The following is a 20,958-nucleotide window of genomic DNA, read 5'->3' as shown; positions in this document are numbered from 1 at the left end:
AATGGTGCAACCCAGAGCCTAAACCTCTCAACTACACAATCAACAACAGCTTAATGCCGAAACGCTATGGAAAAACAAACAAAAAACCCTAACCAAATTATTTTTTACTATCAACTTTAGCTTCTCTGGACTTAGTCCAGTACCTTGAGTTCTCTGAACGCAGACATTCCTGCCCTCACCAACGCTTCCGATCACTCCTGCTCAATATTACCGAGACGACTCAGAAAAAGGACCCCAACGCCGCTTCCAGCCATTGATTTAAAAATAAAAAAAATAAATAAAATTCTTTCTTTCTTTCTGAAACTCTGCTAAAGCCAGACAGAACAGAGAAGGATGAAGCGAAGGGCATTTCTTTCCTCTCGGCTGAACGTTGCCAAGTATTTTCTGGGTCTGCTTGAAATGCGAACACGCGGCGGGTAGCAGGGCCTCTTCCAAAGAGCCCAGGGAACCTTCCCTGCGAGGACACGGATGCAAATCCCCGCTAGACGGACCAAGGCAAGGCAGAGGACGAGGCAGGGTACGTCAGCCTCACACCAAGCGGCTGCTGCGAGCTGACTCGTGCAGCGAGGCCCCAACACGGCCGTGCAGCGCGGAGGGGCCAGAGCGCAGGGTGAGAGCCGCCAGCGCCCCAGGAAGGGGACGAGGGGGGAGGCAGGCCAGCGGAGCTACCGGCAGCCTCTGAGTTTGGTTTTGTTAGTGAGCAGTGACAGAGGAAGGGGGGAAGGTGGCTGGTTTTTAATCCTGTCCCAGAGCAGGAGGCTGTGCGTGGCTTTCCTTTCTGCCAGGACCCAGCAAGGCCCGAGCGGCCCGGCAAACTGTGCTCCCTCCGGGCCTGAGGCAGGGCGTGCAGCAGCACGAGGGATCCAGGCTGGGAAGCTGCAGACACTGTACAAATGAGGCTCTGGACTTCGTTAGAAACAGCAGGAAGGGTCCACCCCTTCCCAACACATACACGCATGCACACACCCCCACACGCTCACGCTGTCCTGAAACGCAACGTCCTGAAATTCACGACCACCTGAAAAAGCTGCCTGCTCCAGGCAAACAGCAGCTGGAAAAGTAAGGCCAGGAGGAGACAAAGCAACCAAAATAAAGACTCTGGCAACAAAGTGAATGTGGCTGTTACACAGAGGCCAAGTCTGAGTCCGCAACAGTGCATCTCCCTAACCAAAGAGACTGCAGACAAAGTGAAACTTCTGTCCCCGTGAGAGGAATTTTGCCAGGGGAGGTTTCCAGAGGACTCTCGGCGGCTCCACACGTTCCCCTTCCAGAGAGGGCAGGGGGCACCTGCCCCACTGCAGCACTCTGCTGGGGAGCGAGGGCTGCCCGAGCTGTGTGCCAGCTCCCGAACTCTGGAAGCTAAATAAAATTAAACCTCTTCTGCTCCCAAGCAAATTCTGACAACAACTCCTTTCGTCCAAATCGCAGGCTTTAGCAAGAGCTTGGCAGAGGCACAGCTGGCTCAGCACGCTGACCCCCACGCCTGCTGCTTGAGCTCTTAACCTACAGCACTCCGAAGCCTTCCTGAGAGTGGCAGGGTCCATCTGCTCGCATTTAACCTGCTGCTTCTTGCGTCTGCACTAGTGGTTCATTCTCGAGACGAATGCAAGGGCCTTGCACAGAGCAAGGGTGTCGGGAAGCCCCCCCCCCAGTACCTGACCTGAGTAAAGAGTGCCTGTTTGTGGCACATCCAGTGCTGCTGCCTCGTGCTCGTCTCCTTGGGGGCTCAGTCCTGTTTCTGCCCTTGTGCAGCTTTTCACTGACTGACTTCCACCCAGTAAGAAACTGGACCAGCTCCTGGGAAAGGAAAAAAGAAACGGTCCCCTGCGGCAGCTGCCCAGCCTGCTGGGGGTATCGCGGTCACACTGACTGGCACTTTTAATGCTCCTTTTATGCTCCCCCGGGGTTTGCTTTTAAAGATGATTTACGTGGGTGTCAAGTGAAGTGTATTGGGGCAGGCCCATCACCTCCTTCATCATGGAGAAGTGCCCAGGAAGAGCCAGCCCTGTCTAGCCCAGCAGCTCTTCCCTGTAAACCTCTATTATCAGCTGCACCTCTCCGGCCTCCGAGCGAGCAGCCAGCTCCCGCAGGGCTGATCCACTCTGTGCGTGAAGGCCTCCACCTCCAGCAGCAGTCAGCAGCTCTGAGAGCCCCTGTCGTGGAGTCCAGGGCCATGGCAACTAGGACAGCTCAAAGCCAGTGTTCATGCTGATGGCGTAGCGCAGCTTCTCCCGCAGGATGCTCTTCTTGCTGTAGTTGGGAAGCTTGAGGAGGTTGAAACAGGTAGAGGAGGTCGGGAGCCGCCCACCTGGCTCTTTCTTGCGGATGGTGAAGAAGCCCCGCAGCACACTGCCCAGCGTGTCCCCGGTGTCCTGGAACGGGGTAGAAATGCTGAGCTCATCCTGGCTACACACAGGTGCTAACACAGAGCCCGTCTGCTGGGAACAGGGAGAATCAAACCCCAAAACCCTGCTCCCCACAGCTGCTAGGAACGAGCTTCTCTTTTAACTTCAAGTGCCATTACACACGCAGGGTCCCTTTGCAGGGTGCAGAAGAGGATCAGTGGCACAGAGAGGTCACATGCGAGGAGAAAACATAACCCTGCAGACAAGCAATAGGAGCCCAATTGCTGCTGTGCACGGGAGAAGGGGGGTGCAGCCATGAGCATCCTATTGGTGGAAGGCTGCTTTCACCTTCCCCCGTGGAGCACGTATCTTTGCGGTTTAGTTTCCTGGTCAGACAGAGGAGATGAGGAGGCCGGGCAGGGAAAGAGGCCTGCCAGAGGTGAGGCAGGGAATGCAGGGGACACGAGCGAGCAGGCCGCCTACCTGATCGTCAGAGACTTCCACGCAGCGGATGGAAAACGGAGGCTTGAGGTAGGCAAAGCCCAGAAGTGGAGGCCTAGAGCAGCTGGTAACGAACTGAAAAAGTGATGGACAGTGAAAGACAGCGGCAGTGCGAGCAGCCGGGCTCCCACAGACACGTGGCTGATGCAGTCGCAGTGAACAGCTGCTTGGACTGGCATCTGAGCACCCCGCGGTACAACGCTGCTGAGCTTTGGTGCTCTGCTAGCCTCTGAAAACCGCCGTCTCTGCAGGACTGTTCGTGGCAGCGCAAGGGCATTTATGGCACCTTTGCTCCCAGGGCTGCCCCTCTGCTCGCCCAGGGGAGCAGGGTGGGGGTTTTAAGGCATTAAGCATTCTGATACTCCTACTAGGGCAGAAAACAGGCTGCAACAGCGCTGGCCCAACCACCCCGAGTTCCAAGTTGGGCTGAAATGACCGCATTTACCTTGAGAAACATCGCTCTCTCCTCAGGGCTGAAGTCATTGGCTAGGATGTCCCACAACCAGATAATGACCCGGTGACTCCCGTGGAAGCCCCCGTAGTACACCGTGTGTTTTCTGGGGAGAGAAAGGTTGTGACAGGCTCGTGGCCCGCTGCAGCCAGAGCCCCCACAAAGGGGCTGGATCAGAGAAAAGGGAAGGGCAGAGAGAAATTCTGCTCGCAGGAGCCATTGCATGCCAGCGGAGGAAAAGACCCTTCATGTTCGTTAATACTTTCTCCAAATTAGCTTTAAGGAACTTGTCCTTCTTTATGTTTGTTTCCATCTGCTCCTCAAATTCCAATTAGGAGGAGCGGGAAGTTGGGAGTCAGTCTCCTGCAGGCCTCCAAATAACTAGGCAATAAACCAGCCTCGTTTGCTGAGTGGGAAAGGCAGCAGAACTGAGCTGGCCACTTACTTTAGGTCCTCGAGGTCAATCTCGGCATTGTCACCGGAGATCAGTCGCTGCAGCTCCGGCGCGGAGAACATACGAATCCACTCAGGCTTGATGATCGACCTGAATCCGCTGATGAGCGCCGCTGTCTGACTCTTGATTTGCGTGTGCATGCGGAAGTGAGCCATGAGATGGATGTAGCTGATCCTGCGGGCAAGGGGCAAGGTGGTGGTGGGGAAACGGAGCAGCAAGAGACACCCACCTCGCTGGTGTGACACGGGGCTGCCAACCTGCCTCTCCAGCCCACGGGCACTAGCACTGCCTGGAGAGGCATTATTTCTTCTCCTCCAGGGTCCTGCTCTTTATTTAAGCAGGAGGAGCTGTTCCTCTGCCCGGACTTTTTTCCTCCTGTCTCTGGGCCTGCCTGGTCCTTCCTCAAAGCTCCTTCCCAACCCAGAGACCAGCTGGCTCTAACAGTTAGTTGAATAACCCTGGCTGAACAGCAGCTGACACAGGGGGAGCATGCAGCTCCTCTTTAAAGGATCAGGCCCCCAGTGACAGGAACTTCTCTAGGTCTGAAAATCAGCTCTCTGGGCTCTGGTACTGCCTGCATTGAAACCCACGGCTGATCAACGTGGTTGTAAGAGGGTATCATTCCTGAGCAAGCCGGTAAGCAGGAATAGTTGGAAGGGAAAGAGCCGACAGATGATTTTGCACAGAGTTTTCCATGGCTCTTTCAGACAAATGCAGCTTAGAAAATAATTTGATACTGCTGTGAGCGGCTACGTAGACAGAAGCAGCACTGCCAAGGCCTTACACTAGCCACGTTTTCTATCTTGTTAGAGTCCACCACATTTTAGATGATCCTTAGAACACATGAACTGCTATGCAGTACATGCAAAAGAGGATTCAGCGTCTGCTCACAATCCTTAGAAATACCATGCATATGAAATGCTTTGCTAGTGTGAAAATACAGGCCTGGTTTCAGTTCCTCGGGATTAACAAGTCACGCTCTGCAGAGCCTTCACTGGAGCCGGAACTAACACACTAAAAAAACTCAGGAGATTTCCACGTGCATCCCAGGAGTACAGACGAGGTGCAGTGTTTATTAGAGGGAGGCACCATCATTCTTCCTCAGCTTACCAACAGTTGAAATAACCGACCCTGCTGTTCATCAGTTCCTAGGCAGACACCACCACGATCACGTCGAGTGGCTTTTCAGCGAGGTAACCTCACTCTGCCATTAAGAGACAGAACTGTTTCCAGATTGCTTTCACTTACAATACTTCTCCCGCTCCCTCTCAACTACCAATTTGTGTGCACATCTGCACAAAAGCTTCAAAGTTTCTGCTGTAAGTGAGCACAGCAACACACAGGACTTTCAACCTCCTCCCTGAGCTGATTTCTGACAAGCCAGAGAGATCCTTTCAAATGCAAACTCCCTGGTCAGAGCTCAAGAGGGGAGAAGACTGGGAAGCTCAGACTGCAAAGCACGCTAACAAAGATAAATCTTCAGGTAGGACCCAGCTTTCACTTGCCATTAGAGAGAACAACCCCCAGATTACCAGTTCAAACACGCATCTGCTTAATAGATATTTTACCCTGCTTTTATGATCACTGAAGGGTATAGAGAAGAAAAAAAATGAAGGGAACAAAAAGGTGGGTTTGGTTTTCAGGCTCTGGAGTTGACGTTTACGATAACTATCTAAAAAAAGCCGGTTATCTGTGAAAATAGCTACAGGGCTCAGTGTCTCCTCTGATTTCCTGTGTCTAAAGTACGACTGTCGACTACATTTGAATTCAACACTGTCTCTTCTGAAGAACAGTGCTTTATACAACTGCCACATGTTATCATTCTGAGAAGATCTGTCTGCTCCAAGGTGTCTTTGAGCATCTGTGCCCTCTATGTTCACGACTGTGTGCCTGAATTGCTTTGAATCCATCTGTCTGTATCTATCACCATCATTAAATCCTGCAGAATCTCACAGACTGTGTGCCTCTGACCTCAGAAGCACTGTTTCAAGAAGTAAATTGTCAATTTTTATTTTGCAAATCGAATTTAATACAATTTCTGCCGATGAACTGTAACCAGTAAATTCTATTACGATATTTATGGGCTCCTTCTACTCTAATCTATTTCAATTCATTCCAGATGCAAGAATAAAGTATTTTGCAGTGATGACCTTAAAAATCTAATTGCTGTACTTACTTATTTTCATTGGTAACAGGAATGGTCTTCCCTCCAGGAACAAGTTCATGGCAAACCAGCTGAGGGAAGAAATGATTGTATTGCTAATTACTGCCTGGAACCACCATGGAAAGAAATGCCACGCTAAGCTGTTACCTCCCCAAAAAACATTTATTTTTACACTAAAACAGTAGGATTTAAAATTTAAGTAATAATCCTGCTTCTGCCTCAAACCAGTTTCACTTGACTATTAACACGGTAACGGAGCAGCAGGGAACTCCAACTCTCCCACCGGTGGTGCCAGCCCATCTTCGAGGAAGCCTCCTCTCTCGTCTGATCCATCACTGCTGACCCGCACACAAATCAATTCAAAGAGCCCTGGGGCACTGTCGCAAACTCAGAATCCAGAGACAGAACAACCTCAGAGCCTCCGCATGGCCCAGTCTAACAGCCCGGTCCGAAGCTATCTGCTCCACGAGTCTCACCTGGGACCACCTGAGTGACAGAGCTCCCCGGAGCTCACTCCCTCAAGCTGGGCACTCAAAACACGAAGCAGAGCGTGCTCAGAAAGCAAGATGGGGGGAAGGATCCTTCCTGCCCTGTCAGGCCAAAGCCTGGTGCTCAGCCGACAGCACTGCTCACAGATAACGGCAGGGACCCTCGGGGTGCTTGCTACAGCAACAGTTAGGGCTCATCTACGCACCACCAGAGAGGCAGGAATTCACTGTTCCCATATTCCCAGTGTCCTCTGTGCTCCGTTTCCAGGTGACTTCAAAGGTCAAAATGGAGCCTGGCACAGGGAACAAGCTCAGCTCCCTTGTGCCCAACACAGCCTTGTACCTAGCAAGGATGGATAAGTGCATTCAGGAACCACAGGGTTACCCCACCCGGCTGCTTCAGGATGGCCAAAGCACAATGCAAACAAGAATCCCCGGGTTTATCCTGAACTTTGGAGTGCTGCAGCCTTCAATGTCTTATTGCTGGGCTCTCATATGCTGGTTTCTTACTTTGTTTTTAAAGTGGAAAGCATAAAACAATGTTTTTCAACTAGAAAAGAAAAAATCCTGGCACTAGAAAAGTTAAGGGTCAGAGGGCAAACTTTGTTGAAAGAGCTATTCTCTGCCCACGGCTAAATAGTGAACGAAGCCACAGAATCCTACGGCTGAGTTCAGACAACCTCTGAATCTGAGCCAGCCTTTGAGTACAGGCATTTTTTTGTAAAAGGAGAGCGGAGCTAAGCCCTAACCGCAATCAAACACGAGGTCATTTACGAGTCAATCTCCTCGAGGTTCTCGGTCAGATGGGGCCACGTACAGCATGCAAGTTACCCACCCAGAATCAGAGTGAAAAGCGCTCTGCGTAGCACGAGTCTGAACAGATTGCCTGTTAGATGCCCAAAACCAGCTATCAGAAAGCTCAGCAGAGAAAAGTAGATGCCTTCTGCTGGCCACACAGACGTCAGGTGAGTGTCTCTGCCCTACAGACACTAATGAAAGATAGGATACTTCTGCTCAGGGATCAAACCTACTTCTGCTGCTAACTGCTTATATTCACAGCCTGCCACTTCGGGCATCACAGGCTTTCCCACAGCAGCAGGCAGCGATCCTCAGGATCGCTCTCTGTGCTTCTGAGGCTCTTCCTGGAAACATCAGACAGACAGACAAAGGAGACAATCCCTGCAGAAAACAGCTAGGATCTAGCCGGAGCAAGAGGGATTGCCTGAGCCAAGACTGTGGACTCACTATCGGTGTTCATCAACAGATAGCACAGGAAAGGTGCTGGGAACACAGCAGGGATGAGGTCCATGTAATTAATAAAATGAATAAGAGCCTACCTGACCCATCACATCTTCATCGTAGGACAGCGTTAAGCCCAAGTCACTGATATCACCATCATAACGCTACGGGAACAACAAAGAGAGGGAAAGAAGTTCGCGTTCAGCAGCAGGAACAGCAGCTCTGCATTTCTGTATCACCCTCCCGCTATGTGATCCCTAAAAGGAACTAGGCAAAAAGCACAACAAATACACGACTTGCTCGAAGTTATGGGAGACTGAACAAAATCTGAGGCTAAAACTCGGGAATGACTGATTTCCAGTTCCAAGCTTACACCTTCAGACTCCTTTTTCATCCCTCTTGCCCCAGTAAAAACACAGGGTCGCTGCACGCCAACTTGCTTTGCTATCAGCACGCAGCTCCACTAATACTACTACTTTCAGGGTGTTTTTCAAGGCGATCAGAACCCTAAAGGCATGTGCAAATCTAGTGTTCCTAGCAGCAGCCAGTGGTAAGGGAGTTGAACGTCAGGAAAAATAATGCTCAAACCTTAATCGAAGTGAGATTTTTATAGAACTCGGAGTCCAAGGAGGGAAGTTCATCTACGGAGCTGTAGAAGACACTGTGGTGGTGTCCAAGTAGCTGACTCAAGAAGAAGGAAGCAAAGGGCACATCCACAACTATTCCCTGCAGACAAGAAGAACGCAGAAGGAAAGTCACTCCGTGTATTTGCTACGTGCAACATCTTTGGTTACCTAGGAGGCCTGCAGGACAGATTATGTGTTGTGGGACAAATGCAGAGATGTAAGGCACTGAAATCAGCTAAGCAAGCCACATCCTCTTAAAATCCCTTAGCTAATGGAAAGGTGCAAAAAGGCAAACACAAAGGGGAACTCTGTTTCCTTTAAAGAACTACCTTAGGTGGAGAAGGTCATTCTGCCTCTGAACTACTTAGTGCAATACTACCAGTAACAATAACCTAGTGCAGCTGCTTTAGCTCACCTCGTATACAGCCTTCCCAAGCATCTTTCCCACAAACTCAAAGAGCTGCAGGTAGTTCTCATGAATGTAAGATGTTGGGGATGGATACAGCCTCTCATCACCACTGGTTGTCTGCACACAGAGAGAAGAATACAGTGAGCCAGGCTGTTTGTGTTTGCAGCTACTCACAACAGTTAGCATCCGCAACCCTGCAGCGTACCTTGAACAAGTTGAGTGCAGGGTCGAACACCTTTTTTATTATTTCTTCCAGAAACTCTTTGAAGACACCATCTTGATCGATACCAGCCTCATCGACACCCAGATCATTCACAAATTTCACTCTGATCACTCCCTTCATGGCGTTCTGGGAAAGCTGTCGTAGCTGCTCATATCCATCCTACGCAGACCGGAGAGCCACGGGACAAACGTGGTAAGACACGTGAAACACCCACGCAGACATGCAGCAGAGACAGGGGTACAACACACAAATCTGCATTTGTCATTGCATTTTCGTGTCCCAAACGACTGGCATTTTTCCTAGTCAAAACTCCAGGTCTGTAGCAGTCTGAACTGAAGTCCAACATTTCCCTCTAGCATTGACTCATCAAAAAGCAGACAGAACTGCCACAGGGTCCCTCAGCACCCACTGAGAAGATAAAAACATATTCACGTCCCTCCCTTGTCAGGCCAAGTTGCTGGCCTGTTGGCTCCTGCAAGCCAAGTCACTCACCTCCAACATCCGTGAGCGGCGGATGGTGATGTGGGTGACGTGAGGTGACGCAGAGCTGGTTTCAACCAGTCCAAGCTTCTCCTTTTCCTTCGTAACCATGTTTCGGAAAAGAAGCACCCTCTAAAAAAGAAAACACGGGTAAGCTTTCACTCACAGGGATCCTCATCCTCCCATGCAGCAGGGCTTTCAGATGTTCCTGATGCACAGCTACAACTAGCTGTCGATCGTCCTGTCCCCAGGTTGGCCCTATACCATCATCACCTATTCACTAGAAACGGGGAGGATCTGCCTCCTTGTTCCCCAGCGAGGCAGAGAAATTCTTGAAGCCCTGCTTTGGAAGGGACGAGGTCCCGACAATATTGAAAGTAAAAGCACCTTTCCCATCACCACATAAAAATTCATCTTCTCTGCAGGTTTGCTGTTTGCAAAAAGACACCGCTCTCTGCATCAAGACTCTCTCCAAAGCCACACGGTGCACTGCTGGCTGACTTCAGGCAGCTGCCCACACAAATAAGCTCTCTCCCAGGGAAAGAAACCAAGATAGTTTAGAGGAAATGCATGGGCGAGAGCAGGGGAGGGAGGAGACGACCTTTATTTAACTAGCATCCCAGTCACACGCTTCACCCTATAAAATGCTCAAGATACACGTCCCTTCCATCCCAGGCTACCCAGGTCACCCTGGCTTTTCAGCCCCCATCCTTTGCCCCTGTCCCACTCACATTCTTGTGGGGAATGACATGCGGGATGTACTGCAGGAGCAGCTGGGCTCGTTTCTTGTCCTTGTCCAGCTCCTGGAAGAGCACGCTGGGTTTGAGGTCCCTTACAAAGAAAGGCACAGATTCAGAGACCCCTGAGAAACGCCCAGGTACAGTAAATAGCTGGGGGTAGGACAGAGATGAAACCCGTAATGACTTCAAAAGTGACTTAAGGTGCTCAGGTGTACACATCTGAGAAGGCCAGAGCCACGCAGGCCACTGGGTGCCGAGTCCCTTTTCAGAGCATCGCCCTCCACGAGCAGCAGCTTACCACGACACCACAGAAGAGAAGCACCTCTGTGGGGTATTTAAACACAACAGAAGGGGTATCCTTAAATGCAAGCAACCCAGGGAGCACTTCCAACCTTGCCCTCGCAGGCAGAATGAAAGGCACCCGATCTAAAGGAAGGGTTCCCAAACCACTCTCCCCAAGGCGAGCTGTTGCACTGGGACAAGCAGAGAGCTGCACAGGAGCCTTGCCGCGAGCTGGGACACTTACTTGCGCAACCAGTGGTCCTCAGGAGCAAAACGCCTGCGGCAGTCCCTTTCATACAAGACCATGAGCCAGCCATGGACAGAATGGAACAGCTCCAGCGTCTCTCCTCGGGCATTCTCTGAACAAAAGGAACAAAGCAACAACGTGCAGGAACCGTAGGTAACAGGAGTGTCCAGGAGCAACATGTCCCATGCTGGTAGGGGAGGTGTATTTCTCCTAACTGCCTTCAGAGGGAAGGAAGAGATTTTGTGCCTCCCAGGAGACAGACGCCCTCTTCTTTGATCAAAGTGAAAAACTCTTAGCTACACGAGGGCCATCTCAGCAAGCTCCAACCAAGCCGTTGCAACAGAAATGGACTATTTTATTCAATTCTGAGAACCGAGCTGTACTGAAATTATTCCCACATACAGACTGACACTGATAGCTAAAGAGACTCTAGCAAGATGGCAAAAGTCAATATCCCCATCATGTCCGGTAACAAATTCTCACTTGAAATAGATGAGCGCATTGTATTTGGTGCCAAGCATGACAGTGGCATCTGGACACCAAAGCGCTGGGACATATTCTCAAGCCACACAATAATATGTTTTTCTTCAAAGCAATTATTAGCAGAAGCTCCATATTCAAAAATTAATGCCATATATTGTTCTAATAGCATCCTCAACTTAGGCTACTGAAAGCACTTACCCACAATTCCATCCCAGATCATCTTAAACACAAAGGAATTCAGAAAAGATGAGATGGTAACAAGCTCCTCCAGTTTGAATGAAATCTGCTCTTCATAGACTTCTATGTCATCAAGAATCCTATCGGAGAAAACAAATGCAAATGTGCAAGTGTCAATTTAACTCCCTTTTGAATTTTTTCATAAAGGCACATTATCCTTTAGCAGCAGCTTATTTCTATGACAACTGACACACACGAGGATCTGAAGTCATAAACAACTAAACCCTATTAACCGATTTTAATTGATATTCGATCCTAACAGAAAAGAGCATGAAAGGTCTACGATAGAAGCAGACAGTATTTCATAGTTAAAAGGACCTATGCGCTAGTCCCCAGGAGACCTTTTTCATCATCCAAGCTAAGAAAACTGTCTCGACTGACCAGCAAGGACAATTTTCCACCACCTCTCCCATCCCTTGTGCTGTGCAAGTCAGTGAGCGATACAGCAAGAGTTGCAAACAGAAGCACGTAAGCTGCAGAGCTTCCTTGCAGCTGAACCACCATCAAAAGCTCATCTGGAGCCAACACGGAATATGCTTTGGACTGATGCAACTGCTGCCCATAAGCAGCAGCAATGTTTATGTCCCTTCCCTAGCTAGTTCTGCAATATTTTGTCACCACTTCAGCCAGCTGTATATTCCTGAAGCAGCCCAAGGCCGATGGGGGAAGTCCTTTCGAAGCCCTCTCTTCCTCAGGATTGCATTTGAAAAGCCTGCTGCTTTACTCTACCCAGCTGTCTTTAAGCAAAGTCAGCAATACATTAACTATTCCTCCTGAAACCTAAGAAACACAAGAGTTTCACGTTACAGATCTAGAGCGCTCCCTCCTCTCGCTACCTACGTGATAAGGTGGCGGGAGCAGTCACAGAAGAGCATCAGCATGGCCAGCAGCCTCTTAGATTCCTCCGTGTCATTATTCAAGCATTCCAAGAAGAGCTTTAACCCGCCCTGTGGTCCCAGCTCACAGATAAAAGCCCACAATTTGGGCAACAGATCGTCCAGGTAGGTGAGGCCTGGCAATGGAAAAATACAAAGCACACTCAGGAAAGCTTTCTCTGCCTGCTTATTTGTGCATACTCGAAGAGAGAAGTGAAACTCGGAGCTGACAGATCCTTTTGCAAAGCAACCCCTTGCTTGAAGGGAACATTGGCATCACACTGGGCTCCCAGGCCTGTCTGTATTAAGAGGAGATGTACAGTCACCAGGAAAGCCAAAAAAAAAAAAAAAAGAAGGCTTTTTAATGAGGGATTAATTATTTGCATATCTGCAGCCCTCTCCCACTGTGGACTCCTTCCTCCACTCCGTCCACCAGACCAAAAGAGCACTCATCTCCTCCTCTACGCATCTGGAAGACAGGCAATTTGTTCTTAAAACGTATGAAAGCATTCAGTGTTTCCATCACAAAGATTAATATTGCCAGGCTTCTTGAAAACACTGACTCAGTCTTAAGTTTGGTATGGAGTAAGCAAGGTTTCATTATAGGAAAACTTGCTTTAATTTGTATTCTGGAGTGTTAATGCTTGATAAAGAAGTGATGAATGTTATTGATCAGGTGTATGATGCAGGATGGAACAAGCCTTCCACCCAACCAGTCAATAAACCGTTGTCAGTAATAAAACTACCAACAAGTCAACAGAATTTAATAAGAAAAATCCATTTTTTCTCCACTATTAAGCAATTTGAAAAGCACAGATGTGCCCTCACCTGTGAGTATCTGCAGGCGGATCTGCGTTAGGGTTGTGAGAGTGGTCTGGTACAGGACGCAGATACTGCACACCTTCTGCACTTCTGCTGAGTCCACTCGCTTGCCCCCAACAGGCTTGAGAATGTTGCGGACAGATGCAGACTTCTGGAAAGCTCTCTTGAAAAGATCTGGTGACAGAGAAGCACGTGAAACGTTGGCTCAGGAGACAGAAACACTATTCCAAACCATTTCTCATCCTCAGCCACTCGGCAACCTTGCGGTGAAGAGGATTTTAGCAAACTGGGTCACTGCACGGACAGTAGGTTTTGGTAGATTTTTCTCACAGAACGCTGTATAGCTGCCAGCAACACAGAAGAATGTTTCGCGGGGGACATTACTCTGGAGCTTAAAACCTTACCAGAACTGCAGTAACTAATGAGCCACAGGATCTAGCGCTATGGACAGCAGCTGGAAAATAGCTACCTGTCTTATTCTAAACATGCTGTCTTCTTCTAAATCTGCTTCTGCAGAATCCTCATGCTTCACAGGCCCAGAAGCCAGCTTCACCTCGCTTTTCACGTGGGAAGCTGGCCTCCCCATCTTGCCTCGGAAAGCAGTAAGCACTTTAGCTACTTGAGCAACAATAAAGAAAAAAACTGCTAAAATAAGCACATATTTTCACGGCACCAAAGTACAAGACTTGCCCCGGGTCACAGAGGCATTGTGAGCTGGAATTACAAATAACTTAGATCATATCCCCACCTAAGCAGCGGCAGCTGCTGCAAGTAATTACCCAAAGCTTTTAGCTTAAGTGGAAAAGTCCAGCTCCTGTGAGACTGGGAGAGAGAAACACACACATGCACGCAACCCCTCTCCCCCCAGCATGTAGACACAAAAGCAGCCCTCCAGAACTGACTCTTCATAGGGAGGCTGTTCTGAGGGGAAGCTGGCTGTGCTGGCAGCTGAGCTGTTTCCTGATTCTCCAGCAATTTCTTGCTGAGCACATCACTGAAGAGGATGCGAATCATATGGACTCCCCAGAGATGCTGCAGTTGCTTTGTCAGCAGAGGCATGGACTCATTCAGTCTGAAAGACAAGTCAGAGAGAGATGTTAAAAGGCAGGCTGGTATAAAACACCGGGGATACTCCGATACACTTAGCTCACAGCCAGAACGGAGTACGAACCCACCCTGCAGATGGTCCTCAAAGGAAAAAACAATATACAGGTCCTATACCAAGCGTGCCAGCATGGCCACTGTTACCAGTCTGACTATACCAATTGAATTTCCTCATGTAATCATTTGTGTATGAATGAGACGGTTTAAATTGTGCAGATATAACCTGAAATAGCTGAGAAGTTATTCTGGATAGGGTCACACTGTTCATCTCAAATCATAAAGCACTTTGCAGCCTATAAATAAATAGAGGCTTAAACCATCTATCACCATAAGGTTGTCTTTACTTACCCATAATCCACAGTCTGTGAAAACCAGCCCAGAACAGGATGCCAGTGGGTAAGATTGGATTTCTTTTGGGAAACGTACTTCTGGCAGTAGGAGAGCATGTGAATGAGCACACCCACAAAATGAGCTGTCTCCTCCTCAAGAACTTTATCGTTCAAGGAGCCCAAGAACACAAGATTACCTGGCAGAACAACCAGTACAGCAAAACTTAAAAGAGGCACAAGTACTGCAGGACAGCGGTTACAGATAAAAGAGACAAAAAGAACTCACAACGATTTTCAAGTCCACAAAAGGATTACCGATAAAAAATTACTGTTAGAGGCTACCCTACAGGAAGCCATTTCCATCACATCAACCACTAAGGTGGTGCATCCCTTTGGCATTCTCTTGCAGCCTTCTCATCTGTAACTATCTAAATAAGGGTAAAATTTGGTGAATTGGAGGCAGATCTGACCCATGGAGAATGAAGATGCGAGTCAAGACTCTCTTCCAAGCACAGAAGAAGGACATCTTACAGGTGCTTACCCAACAAACACAGAGTGTGACTTCCTTCTAAGCACACGCAGACATCTCGGCACTGCACTTCACGACTTAAGAACAGGATGAACTTGCGGAAAAGCTCATGAGATTCTATCACTGCCAGCCGCTGAAATACAGAATTTAACTGCAGGTGAGGCTGAGAAGCACCACACAGAACAACCATAGCTCATCTGCTATCAGCAATTTGGACTTACTCGCCTTTCCAGATAAATCAGAAAGTTAAAACTGTTGAAGAGAGTAAGTCCTTGACACGAAGCTGCTCTAAGAAATGAAAAACTTTGCAGCTGAACAGGCCACCTTCTAGTTATAGACAGACTTTCAACTGTCTGCAAGAGCACAGAATGCCCATTTTGCGCAACAATTGCTGTCTGCACCAAGCTACGCAGAGGAGCAGACACGTTTAATTAATTAGAGGACAGCCTGCTAGTTCCCATCAGAGATCCTCTGCCATGCAACAGACTGATTTCTATTTTGCCTTTGCCTACAATTACAGAAACGGAAGAATAATGACATGCAAAAATTCAAGCTGCGTGTCACATATTTCTTTATCTTTGTTTTATTTATTTATTTGAGGACAGTTCAGTCCATCACCTCACTAGTGTTGATAACTCCTGTGGTATTAGAAGCCCGGAGCATGTGGAGGCATCAAGCACTTCCTCAGCAGAGCTTGAAATTGGAAAAGAAATGCCAATGTTCTGTTCTAAGAGCTGATAAAATGGAATAACAAGTGGCCCTGTGTGATACTCAGTGGATTTTTGGTACTGTTACCTCACCCACTTACCTCAGGTGTTAGAGTAGCGAGATGAGTCATTATAGCAGGCACAGACATGATATGGATCAGAAACGACCTCAACAGATTGTCTGAAAATTGTGCAGCAATCACAGGTCTACAGAGAGAAAAATACTTCAGTGCAAGGTATCTGACCTAGCAAAGTAAGAAGCAGTCTTTCTAACCGAGCCATTCAGGACTGGCTTCTGATTCTACCCCCATCAAGAAGCATGACTGGAAAAGAGCGTTCACTTACACTGCTGTTATCACAGCAAGTTCACAAAATTGATCATGACTCCAGGGAATATAGTAAGTCAAACAGTTCACAGCATAACGTATTTTTACACGGCACATCCACGCAACCCAGAGAGCTACAAATGTTAAGCGGTTCATCTCCTAAGTTTCCCCTCTCCCCACTGCCATGAAGACAGTAATTAAATGATGTTTTCCTTACGCAGAAGTTAGGAGACATATTCAAGAGCTCTCCACGGTAACAGATAAGCGTGCAACAGCAGTTCATCATGAAGGGGCACAACTGTACTTATCCAGAGAGCTCCGGTCCCTTCTGAGGATTCAGCAGAACAGCAAGCTGATCCTGTATTCTGAACTGGAACTGCACTCCCAAGTCTAGACTTATGCTAGCACTTATTACTAACTTAATAGCATTCTGACCTGAAAAAACGATGACAGGAAAGTGAACTATTTGCCTAAAGCAGCTCTTTTATCAGGGAGAAGCTCCCAAAGGCACAAAGAGACTGGCACAGAGAGAGGTCTGCAACAGCACACGAAAGCCTTTGGCTGCACATCACCTCAAGCCGCTCTGGCTGCCTTACCGCAACGCGAGGGAGAAGATGGCAGTTAAAGAGCCTTTGGACAAGGATGGTCTGGATCTTGCCAAGCCATTAGTTAGCAAAATCTGGAATAAAACAAACAAAAAAAACCCTGCAGTCCTCAGATAAAAGATTATAACTGTTTGTGAAAGATGCTGCGTTCGTTTTCAGAGCCAGGAAAGAACACCAAAAAAAATGAAAAAGAACTACTAGATATTTGGCCAAAACCAAAAGGTCCAGGTTAACAACGGCATATAGAGAAACTGCATTCAAATCAGGCAGCCTGCAGTTCTTATTTCTCTAGGAACTGTACTCAGAAGATTCCCAGGCCTTTTAAAATTAACAGGCAATGCTCACAGCTGCTTTTAGTATCATTCTAATTTAAAGGATTAAGTAGAATGACATCAGTTCCTTTCCCCAACAGGACAGCACACAACCCAAATCCACGCAGTAAGTCAGCAGCAAAGTTAGGAAAAACATTCAAAAGTCCTTGCTCTTGTTATAAGACGATGAAGTAGCATTTAGATTTGGCAGTAGCGACAGAAGGCAGACGATGTATTTGGGCTCGATAGGAAGACTCTGCTCTGCTGCTCTGAAGAAAAGCACGCCCACACAAATCACCAGTGCTCCCCACCCAGCCTCTCCCCGAGGAACCAGCACCCAGAGATCACAAAAGCTTCCTCAGAGCATGGACTGCAGCACGAGACTGGGGCTTGTTCGGACTAAACTGAAGACAATTGTAGGTGCCCAAGACTGACCTGCAGCACAGAGTAAAATCCCTTCTGGTTGAGGTGCCCCATGATGTTAGCACAGATGTGGTTCATGGCAGGCCGCAGGGTTTCACCTTCCGGGTTAAAACAGCGACGTTACTAAACCAGTATCACAGTTGCACTGCTTATTCTCTGACAAACTATGAATTGATGCGTCAGTTCACGAGCCCTTCTTGCACAAGTTCCTTGCCCTTATGTGCAAAAGGACCGTTTTAGCAGCACTTCACACCAAGTTTTGGTAAAATGGAACGTTTAAGCTATAAGAGCCGCATTTCCTCACTACACTTGTTCACTTTTTCTCTGTATTTCCTCCACAAACACAGAGTTAAATGTACATCCCTTTATCCTCTGAACAATTCTGGTGAGTGAGACTCTGGAGGCCTATAAAAACCTTGCAACAGCTGTTGCTGTTCTAAGGCAAGTAGCCTCCTTCATCTCAAAGGAATCCTTACTGCCATTCCATGCTCTGTGCAAGCACAGGCATAGCAAATCTTTGTGGTAAGCATGGGGAGAAGGCAGGTGCAGAAACAGTATTCAGGAGATTGCACAAACAAGTCCCAGATCAGTGCCTTAAGATACTGAACTGGATACACCGACCTTTTCCCCGAAGGATTTTCCAGGTAGAAGTGTCTGTGAAGGTGACGAGCATCGTGAGGTGCAAATTGACCAGCCTGGAGTCTTGTAAGATGTCAGGCTGCAAAAAGAAGCACCAGCATTAATAAATCTAATCACCTCTGTGACAAACTGCAGAGTTGTTAGATGCAGGCAGACAAAAACGCAAAGAAAATGTTGTTTTTTTTTTACCTTAAGCTGCTTGAGAAATTCACAGCAGAACCACAAAATGTCCTTGATCTGTTTGATCCATAAGAGCGTGAGGTCTTTGGAGAGCGCCAGGGACACGTACCACACCTGAGGCAGGCAGGATACGAACGGGAGCAGCGATCAGTGTTTGTGCTGCTGACGGGCTAAATACATTACCAGGAAGCTCTGCAACAAAACCACCTCCTCAGAGCCCCGCTGAACCCAGCAGCGGAGCCAGGTTAGCTCTCTTCCCAGAGAACACTTGGTCAGGGCACACCACCCACCACGGAAGGACACTAAAAATACTGGAGGGCTGGTGAGGAACCCGTCCGAACAGCCACGATGGAATCTCAGCCATGTTCAGCGGGGTTTGAAAGCTAAATAATTCCAACACCACCAACCTAAATCCCCACCCACAGAAAAACAAAACAAAACAACGCCCTGCTGACCTTGGGCTCGTTCTCAGCATCCATACTATTTAGAATACAACGGCACAGCTTTTCGAATCTCTGCAAAAACAGACAGAATAACAACAGAAGCGATGTTAGTTCTAACTGCAGTAGGGGCTATGCTGGAAAAGCGCGAGGAACAGCGCAGCAGAGGGAGCAAGGTCGCTACATATGGACACAGCAAGCGTTCCAGACACGTTCCCCACGGGCACTGCTGCTGGCTCCTTCCCCGAGGGCTCATCTACACGCACTGTGCAGAAGAGCTCTCTCCTTGGCCACCCTGCTCGTAAATAGGAGGAATTCCTCAGCCTTCCCAGTCTGGTATCCAAACTGAGGGGGGTGCCCAGGAACAGAGCGCAAAGAAGCACAGGCCGGTCCCTGGCTCCCAGGGGACTGATGTGCTGCTGGAAGGGGAAGGAGAGGAGACAGATTTCAGCAGTGCACCTCGTTACCGTAACGCAGAACTCCAAACGGATAGCAGGCACCTAAAGATTCTGTATGTGGTATTCACGTTTGGTTTTCATGCTGTAAATCCAGAAAGATGCATTCGCAGCATTTGTCCCTTTGTCAACAGGAGGAGTTCATTGGAACAAGGACTTAAAAAGTCACCCACTGCTGCTGCAATTTAAATACAGCCTTTCATTTTTTCAATTGTTTTCTTTTCAATTAGCCCTCACAGCTTTCTAGGGAAAAAAATATCATCATTTCATGGACAGAGACACTACAGCACAGGGCTTTACCCCGAAGCCACAAATCCGGGGCAAGGTCAGAACAGCAGCTGCAATACAAACAGCCCGCACCCTGCACTATGCCAGGACAGATCTTTGTGGGCTGCCACAACGTGCCTGCCTGGGGAGCTGGCCTAGCTGACAAAATCATGAGGCACAGCTCAATTTCCGCTGCTTGCACGGTCACCAGGAAAAACAGTTGTTAAACTATGCCCCGAGCACAGAACCACTGCTGAAACATTCAGGGGTTCTTCTATTTCAGTCCCGCAGTAAGACCTCTCCGAGAAGGACCAGGAGGCAGAGATCACGTTTCTGAAGCCAAAAGATATTGCAAGAGCCTACAGGAACACTGGGTAACTATTTAAACAGAGTCAACGTCAACGTCATTGAAAGGAACGTCGGAGCAGAAACCTTACCTCTTTGTCCTCTTTGTGATTAAAAACAAACAGCAGCTTCCTAGCAATTCTGAAGACACAAAGCGCGCTCCTTTTGCTCGAGGCGGATTCATTCGCCCCGAAGAAATCCTCCACTTCTCCCCTAGGAAAGGGGGAACACCGACACCGGCGGTTAAACCCCAGCACGCCGCTCTGATCGAGAGCAGAGCGCGGAGGGCAGACCCGTCACGCACCTGACCTCCCTCTGCAAGCGGCAGCGGCACAGAAACCTCCTGACCAGGGCCTGGATCTGGACGGCGGCACGCTCCCGCTCCTTCAGCTCCCTGCGCTCCTCCCGGGCCTGGCGCGCCTTGTCGAGGAACTGCGCTTTGGAGGACCGGCTGGCGCTGAACATTTTCACAGCCTGAAAAACAAACGGAAGGAAAGAAAACACGAAGCGAACTGAAGGCAAGAAGCACTCACCGCAGCCGGGGCTGGGGACGAAGCAGGGACGCGCAGAGGGGGCTCGGGTTAGGGCTGAGCGCCCGCTCCCAGCACCGCGGCGGGGCAGCAGCACCCAGCAGCACCCAGCAGCGCCCAGCAGCACCCAGCAGCGCCCAGCAGCACCCAGCAGCACCCAGCAGCGCCCAGCAGCACCCAGCAGCGCCCAGCAGCACCCAGCAGCACCGCGGGGCTCACAAAACAGCGCGGGGCGGAGCCCGGTCACGGCCCCCGGGGCTGCGGGGGAGCGGCCGCGGAGCTCGGTGCCGGCCTCGGTGCCGGTGCCTGAGGCAGGGCGGCGGAACCGAAGCGCGGAACGAGCGAGCAAACGGCAGTACCGTCGCCGCCCGGCCTCCGCAGGTGCAGGGCAGGCCCAGCGGTGCAGCTCCGGCCCCGGCCTCGTAACATCACCTGCACGCGGGAAACGGGAGAACGGCGGGGACCGAGCCCACGGGCACCGACGGGCACCGACGGGTCCCCGGCAGCGCCCCCGGCCGCAGCCGCTCGCTGCCAGGCCTCGCAGGGCCGGGCCCGGGGCTCTGAGGGGCTCTGAGGGGGTCCCCGGGCCGCCCCCCCCCCCTCCCGCCGGTACCGAGCCCGAGCCCGGCGCCCCGTGCGGCGCCGCGGGGCCGGCCGCCAACCTCGCGCTGCCGCTGCCGTTCCGCCGCGCCGCCGTTCCGC

At 49.6% G+C, this 20,958-nt stretch overlaps 1 protein-coding gene across 1 annotated transcript; it reads right to left on the bottom strand.

Annotated features, from left to right (window-relative positions):
- Positions 1 to 361: 361 nt before the first annotated feature.
- On the bottom strand, positions 362 to 20,667 carry UBE3B (ubiquitin protein ligase E3B). Its single transcript, XM_035565776.2, has 27 exons — positions 20,616 to 20,667; positions 20,031 to 20,200; positions 19,819 to 19,939; positions 18,675 to 18,734; positions 18,229 to 18,333; positions 18,022 to 18,118; positions 17,413 to 17,498; positions 16,658 to 16,740; positions 15,837 to 15,942; positions 15,041 to 15,161; positions 14,519 to 14,696; positions 13,969 to 14,138; positions 13,073 to 13,240; positions 12,210 to 12,381; positions 11,331 to 11,449; positions 10,647 to 10,761; positions 10,112 to 10,211; positions 9,393 to 9,512; positions 8,883 to 9,059; positions 8,684 to 8,794; positions 8,231 to 8,368; positions 7,741 to 7,806; positions 5,928 to 5,986; positions 3,743 to 3,925; positions 3,292 to 3,403; positions 2,829 to 2,921; positions 362 to 2,372 (listed from the first exon to the last, which is right to left on the bottom strand). The coding sequence occupies exons 2-27, from the start codon at positions 20,189 to 20,191 to the stop codon at positions 2,181 to 2,183; spliced, it is 3,213 nt and encodes a 1,070-aa protein (XP_035421669.1). The 5' UTR covers positions 20,192 to 20,200; positions 20,616 to 20,667; the 3' UTR covers positions 362 to 2,180.
- Between the last annotated feature and the right edge of the window lie 291 nt (positions 20,668 to 20,958).

The sequence above is a fragment of the Cygnus atratus genome, chromosome 17 (assembly GCF_013377495.2).
Source record: "Cygnus atratus isolate AKBS03 ecotype Queensland, Australia chromosome 17, CAtr_DNAZoo_HiC_assembly, whole genome shotgun sequence".
Taxonomy (NCBI): domain Eukaryota; kingdom Metazoa; phylum Chordata; class Aves; order Anseriformes; family Anatidae; genus Cygnus; species Cygnus atratus.
The sequence above is the reverse complement of the archived record's forward strand: the minus strand, read 5'-3'. Positions and strand labels throughout refer to the sequence as shown.

Coding starts and splice junctions, on each gene's coding strand:
- UBE3B (XM_035565776.2), bottom strand. CDS start 20,191: ATGTTCAGCGCCAGCCGGTCCTCCAAAGCGCAGTTCCTCGACAAGGCG. Junction 11,450..12,209: donor TGCTCCCGCCACCTTATCAC/GTAGGTAGCGAG, acceptor TTTCTCCGATAG/GATTCTTGATGACATAGAAG. Junction 8,369..8,683: donor TTGGGAAGGCTGTATACGAG/GTGAGCTAAAGC, acceptor TCTTGTCTGCAG/GGAATAGTTGTGGATGTGCC.